The 7500-nt window shown below is 36.4% G+C and overlaps 1 protein-coding gene across 1 annotated transcript in view; it reads left to right on the top strand.

The window, feature by feature from the left end:
• Positions 1-7500, top strand: part of LOC144964947 (uncharacterized) — a 17021-nt gene that overhangs the window by 1176 nt on the left and 8345 nt on the right. The window contains exons 2-3 of the mRNA XM_078899757.1: positions 3068-3307; positions 6062-6291. Coding sequence (XP_078755883.1) covers positions 3068-3307; positions 6062-6291 — 470 coding nt within the window. The remainder of the gene's footprint in view (positions 1-3067; positions 3308-6061; positions 6292-7500) is intronic.

Genomic DNA, 7500 nt, shown 5'->3' with positions numbered 1-7500 from the left:
TAAGATAAATACTGTATTGTATAAATTTTTTTGGTAGCTCTCCTCTGCACACTTTCAATACTAATAGATTGTCTTTTATATAATGAGCTCCAGATGAAATTTCCGTATTCTAGAATTGGTCGAACGAGCGATTTATACAAATATAAAAATGTGGTTTTATCAAGACTTATAAAGGTTCTATATATTATTTCTATCATTCTGTTTGCACGGCTTACACAATTATCAATATGTACATCAAAATTCAAATGTGAATCAAAAGTAACTCCCACATCCTTTTCATAAGGCACAACGGAAAGTAGATTTGACATAGAAGTATCGGTAAAATAATTATGACATGGATTATTATTTCCTATATGTAATACTTTACATTTTGAAACATTAAAATCTAAATGCCATGTTGTAGACTATTTGAAAAGTGAAAATATATCATTTTGTAGAATGTTATGATGTTCAGTTGTACTATAGATCTTTGTATCGTCTGCAAACAGTTTGCAGGCTGAATTTATGCCACATGGTAAATCATTTAGATATAAAAGAAATAAAAGTGGTCCCAATGCGCTTCCTTGGGGTACACCACTAATTACATTCTTAAAATCCGACCCCACACCATTGACAATGACCCTTTGTATTCGATTATTAAGAAAGTTTTTAATCCAGTTAAAGATATTCCCTTTAAATCCATATGCTTTTAGTTTAATGAATAATCTCGCATGATGTACAGAATCAAAAGCCTTGCGGAAATCAAGATAAACAACATCAATGTATTGATCACGATCAATTAACTTGGTAAAATCCTCCATCACCTGTAAAAGTTGAGTAATGCATTATCTCTTTGATTTAAAACCATGCTGGTTATCGTTTAGCATCGTATGACTTTCAAGAAAGTCCATTATTCGGTCTTTCAAGATAGACTCCATAACCTTACAGAGTATGCATGTTAAGCTGATGGGTTTATAGTTTGCAGCATCTAGCTTGCTGCCCTTTTTATGAATGGCAGTAACATTGGCTTGTTTCCATTCAATGGGTAAGGTACCAGATTCAAGAGATTTATTATATATTGTTGATAGCCTGTGATATTTCAAAGGCCACTTCTTTCAGTAAACGGGGATGAAGGGAATCGGGTCACATGCTTTTAGTCACGTCTAAATTCAACAATTTGGCAAGTATGTCTTCTTGTGTAATATAAAAATCCAGGACGTTTAATTGATTTGTAACATTGAAAGTTGGTATATTTGTAGTGTCTTCTTGAACAAACACAGATGAAAAATAATAATTGTACATTAGCTTTATCTATATCGGAAGTAACCTTGGTACCATCCTCTTTCAGTAAAACACTAACACCTGGTTTTCTTTTCAACTTTCTGTTTACGTATCTCCAAAAGCCTTTCGGACTATTCTTACATCCGTGTGCCAATGTACATTCATACGTTTTCACAGCATTATGAATCGTGTATTTGGTGTTATTTCTAACCTTGACATAATTATGAAAATTATTTGTTGTAGGATACTTTTTGAATTTCTTATACAATTTATGTTTCTTATTGATTGTACGTTTAACGTTTCTTGTCAATGTTTATTAGAACAAAATTTTTGTTACATCTCAATGGAATTTGTTTAGATTCTATACATTTTAGTTTGTCTTTTAAAAAACACCCACGCTTCATTCACACCGTAGTCTTCAAGAGCATCCCAATTCACGGCATTCAGGTATTCTCTACAAGAATTGTAATTACCTTTGAAATAATCAAAATATACATAAGAAGTGAGTCATGATCACTTTTACCCACCGAAGGCAAATGGTCAATGTTATTAATCCAATAATCATCGTTACACATTACCAAGTCGAGTATATTACTAGTTTGGTTCAGTCGGTGTCTCGTAGCCTGTGTCATCAGCTGAATAAAGAAAGCATCCCTAATTGCCTCGACAAAAAGAGAGTCGGGAAAAGTTAGACATGGTTCTGTCCATTTAATGTTAGGAAAATTGTAATCTCCGACAATGATCACGCAATCAAATTTCATTCTACCTATTGACTATAAGGTTTCTTTTATATCCCCAATGAAAGTTAATTTGTCTGAATTATGAGACCTATATAATATATTTCCTACAAGTATGTGTAAATTATTATATTCAAAATCACACCATACACTTTCACTAATTATAGGATGATCAAAAGAGAATATATTGGCATCAATACAATCCAAAACATAGATAGCAACACCCCGACTAATAATAATAATAATAATAATAATAATAATAATAAGAAGAAGAAGAAGAAGAAGAAGAAGAAGAAGAAGAAGAAGAAGAAGAAGAAGAAGAAGAAGAAGAAGAAGAAGAAGAAGAAGAAGAAGAAGAAGTTGATGATGATGATGATGATGATGATGATGATGATGATGATGATGATGATGATGATGATGATGATGATGATTGTGCGGTGTTGTGAGCTTGTATTTTGAGAATCGGCTTCGGGTGGTAGGTCCCTCATTCAAGTCCGGTTCTGCCGCCGCAATGTTGAGACCTTAGAAAAGACTTGTTACCCTTTACTCACCTACGCTCACCGGACTCAGGTGTACCTAAGTTGAGTGCCTCCTGGCCGGTAAAAGAATTGTCTCTGTCAAGAAAATGTAGTAGTGCCTAACAGACGGTCTCATTATATATGTCAAATGTTACTGTTGGCTTAGATCTCCTTGTAAAACGTTTTAGCATATTTAGTGGATATTGCATATGGCAGCTTTATATGGCAGCTTAAGTTGTTTTTTTTTTTTTTTTTGTTTTTTAAGTTTGTTTGTTTTTTTTACAAGAAGAAGATGAAGATGGAGGAGAAGGAGGAGGGGAGGAGGAGAAGGAGGAAGAGAGAAGGTACGAGGAGGATGAGGGTGAGGATGAGGGGAGAAGGGGGGAGGAGGAAGAAGAAGAGGAGAAGGATATGGAAGAGGAGTAGAAGAGGGCTAAGACGGAGGGAGAGGGGTGGGAGAAGAAAGAGGAGAGAAATATTTACCATCACCAACCCCCCCCCCCCCCCCCCCCCCCCCCGTCTCCCTAAACTGTATGCCTTTTCTCATTCCAGATTAATCGAACTCAGCAATATACTAATATCACTCACCTTGAAGAAATTGAAGGAATATATCGAAACTACATTCACCTGAATCTATACGGGTCAGAAGAAAATGCTATGATTCGACGGGACCTCGGTTTGTTGGACAACAATCCCTTTATATCTGGTATTGTCGGGTTACAGATTTTGGATACTTACAGATTCGGCCAAATTCCTTTGCCACCGGAGGATGAGATTGATCGAATAGTTAAAGTGAGAGGAATTATCTGATCAAAAGGGAACAATAGTTCGATGTCAAAATACTGATTCCAGTCTCCTTGGAAGTGTGGAAACCAGTTCTCCGGAAGATTGGATACATATCTTGTAAAAATAAAAATGAGCTTTTATATAGCGCAATATCCACTTAATGTGCTCAAAGCGCTTTACAAGGGATCCATGATCAACAGCAACATTTGACATGTAGGACGGGACATGATGCCTGTTAGGCGACGTTACAATTTTTTTCGGACAGAGACAACGCTGTTAACGGCCAGGTATTCATTTTACACCTGAGTACGGTGAGAGAATGTGAGTAAAGAGCCTTCTCCAAGGACTCAACTATGCGCCAAGCGAGGCTCGAACCCAGGACCTTCCGATCCGAAAGCGAATGACCACTAGACCACATAGCCGCTTCCAATCTCTTCTGGTTCCAGACTGATGACATATCATTTTCTAGCCTAAATTAAAGCTGAACTCGATCATCTCTCTTTTATGCCTCGTAATCCTTAGAATCTGCCTTTTCATTCGGCTACTAAAATAGTTATGCGAGCTTATGATTCAATATTATGTAACCTATTCATTGTTATCCCTCCAAAGGACTAGTTACACTTCCAAGGACTTTGGAATCAGAAGAGAGATAGGTGTGACGTCACAACTTCTGCTTCTCATTATGTTACTCATCGTGTCAATCTGGTATAATGTCGGAAAGAACTTTGTTCCTTCTTCTTTTTTTTTTTTTCGCCTACCTCATGTCTACTTCATTACTATAGACCTGCACAGTTAATAAATATAGCTACACCGCATTTTTGTGGGGAGCTGGAAAAGTTGGCAGTGTCGCAATTAATTTCACTATACACCGTTAGTAAGTTTACCTTAGAAGAGGTTGGAGATATTGATGGGTTCGGTTAAATAAACTGGTACTGTAAGAACGAATAGACACTCCGTTATGTTATTGATATGATAGAATCTGATCGTGTATTATAATTATCACATCACAAACAACTTCGGATATTCGCATCCACGCTCACCCATCTCCTCTTCATGGCTTAGGTTTCATGTTGTCTTCGTGAACAAACAACAATGTTCATTTTAAGACGCGAGAGTGATTTCTGTTAACGTTGCAAATAATTTAACAAGACCACGTGATCCACCGCCCCAAAATCGCACGACGTCGGGATGATTCAAAAACAAAAACAAACTTCAGCATTTAAATAGCGCAATATCCACTAAACGTGCTCAAAGCGCTTTACAAGGGGCCCCGGCCAATAAGATAAATATGATTTTTGTTAGGCAATATTACAATATTTTTTTCCAGCAGAGCCAATGCTGTTAACGGTTTGATATTCATTTTACACCTGAGTACGGTGAGAGAATATGAGTAAAGAGCCCTTTCCAAGGATTCAAGCTGTATACGTCGCTCAGAGCGGAACTCAAACCCTGGACCTTTGTGGTCAGAAGGCGAGTGTCATATTACAAGACTGCATAGCTGAATTCAGAAGCTGAACTTCTAAGACGGTTTAAATGTGTACATCTCTATATAAGGCGAATCTATTTATCCTGGCCAAATGGTGAACATATTCGTATGTTTTATTGAAAATTGTGAATCTCATGTGATAGCTTTTCATATTAAATGTTAACAATTGCCATTTCCTTCTACATGGGCCTATATAAAATGACGAATAGATAGACAAAGGCCAAATAGAATATTTTACCAATTAGCGTTATACATTATAATATGATATTGAAATAATTATAATAAATCATATTTGTCTAGATTTTTATTGTCACAAACATTAATGATACGAGTAGTCGTATCTAAATCAATTCAATTCTTTGAACTATAGATAGTATGCGCTTGGCTAAGAAGGTTACGACATTGCCATCCGGAAGTATAGCGGACCAACACACAGAACTATGTGTAACTATGAACTTTTATAGTCTGGTTCATACAGTTTAGTGAGAAGTACTCATAAACGTGGAAGGTAAAAAAAAAACAATAACAAAGACATGAGTGACATTATCTTCGTTCTATCTATACGATGAACAAGAATTTTCTAAAAATTGAAATACTCAATAACTTACAGGAAATACTCTTCAACAGTCGTAACGTCACTTCCTTCCTAATGACGCATGGTAACTTAGTAACACTGGCTCTAAACTATCGGAACAATGGCGGTCGCCCATATGAAATATTTCTCTGGCGAGCATAAAAGCGTATCCAGAGGAAAAAAACACATAAAATTGATCATGTTTTGACTTTTACACATTGTGATCACAAGGCATATGAAAAGTTCTAGCCAGCATGAAGAATAAAAAGTAATGATTTTCTTTGTTTAGAACCAAGATGGCGCCGTTGCTGGGCGACGTGACATCAGACTATTGAATCCAATAGTCTTCAACAGTCGTATCGTCACTTCCTTCCTAATGACGTATGGTAACTTAGTAACACTGGCTCTAAACTATCGGAACAATGGCGGACGCCGTATGAAATATTTCTCCGCCGAGCATAAACGCGTATCCAGAGGAAAAAAAACCCATCAATTTGATCATGTTTTGACTTTTACACATTCTGATCACAAGGCATATGAAAAGGTAATGAAAAGTTCTAGCCAGCATGAAGAATAAAAAGTAATGATTTTCTTTGTTTAGAACCAAGATGGCCGCCGTTGCCGGGCGCGTGACATCAGACTACTGAATCCAATTCCTGTTGATCTAGATAGTAATAGTTTTCCAATCTCTCACTTATAGCTGTATGCTGACAGCCACGAAATGAACGTGGATCACGAGACTTCTCTGATGTTGTTCTTCCAACAACGATACAACCCAGACTTAGACTTCTGGCAAACGTATCCCACCAACATTATCCGAGTTTTCCAGGAAATTTCCAATCTGCCTGCACCAATTTACAGCCATTTCCTCGACGTTCTTCTTGGACCGGCGGAGAAGCCCGATGGCCTATCAGATCTCTTCAGCGCTGAGTAAGCGATTGCTTGTTTAATGTGACCCAACGCCTCAAAATGGCATTATGTCAGGATGATTTATGTGGCAATAATTGATGTTAAAGTTGAAAATACGAAACTTGGGTTCTTGTTATAATATATCTTATCAAGTAATAAACAAAACTGAAACTGAAGATAAAAGCTTTTTTTTTTCAAAATAGAACAAAATACCAAAACGGAACGTTTCGGGCTCAAAAACCCTTCTTCAGTGGTTGGCTGAAGAAGGGTTTTGAGCCCAAAGCGTTCCGTTTTGGTATTTTGTTCATTTTTAAAGATGTTATATTCATATTTATTTATTACTTTTGCATTCCGCAACTTCTAGCAGCTTAGTATCACTTTGAATATGTCTTATCGAAGACAATAGGTATAATTTCTTACAGTGGCCAGATCTATTACTTCTCTGGTCGTTTTTACCTTAAAATAACTTTTTTGGCACCTGGTTCCTCCTGACATAAAACCGTTTTGAGACGATAGGTCACAAGTAGAATGATTGCCCGTAACACTGGGTAGCACTTATTGCTAAATAAATATGCAGATGGTATAATGGAACTGTATAGATGTCTTTATAGATGTGAGTAATTTACCGTCTCCGTCACGAAGCGGTATTAATCGGCGTGAAAATTATCAAAAAGTGAATATTATTTGAAATAATATTATTGTTTATTTGTTTTTGTTTTGTTGTTTTTTTTTTGTTTGTTTTTTGTTTGTTTGTTGTTTATTTTTTGTTTTCATTTTAAGAAGTTATACCACTCCTTAATGTAACATTACCTACGTTTCACATTTTTTTACTATAAATTCAACATGCAACATCAAATTCAACCGACATAATAACACCGTTTTGAGGTAGTGGGTCACAATTTGTGACTGGTTTTTGGTACTTAATTCAGCTCTCCGCTGCGCTGCTGTGGGCAAGTCACCTCGTCCAGTTCAATTTGTGGCGCTGCCTTGCGGTTGACGCCCAGGTAATTCCAATCTCCCCTTGTAAAAGACCACAAAGAGAATTTTCCCTTTGGGATGGATAATGGGAATTTCATTTATCATTTATGTATTTTCAATTTTCACTTTCTTAATTTTATTTTTTATTTTTAATTATTGAAAATAAAATTTGTAAAAGTATCGGTGTGGACAGTGATGACATACGGCGCAGAAGGATGGATCCTCAAGAACAAAGACGTAAAACGTAGAAAC

This window comes from Berghia stephanieae, chromosome 2 (assembly GCF_034508935.2).
Source record: "Berghia stephanieae isolate SIO BIC M18660-M18661 chromosome 2, UCSD_Bste_1.3, whole genome shotgun sequence".
Classification (NCBI taxonomy): domain Eukaryota; kingdom Metazoa; phylum Mollusca; class Gastropoda; order Nudibranchia; family Aeolidiidae; genus Berghia; species Berghia stephanieae.
Note: the sequence above shows the minus strand (reverse complement) of the source record. Positions and strands in the feature narration are given on the sequence as shown.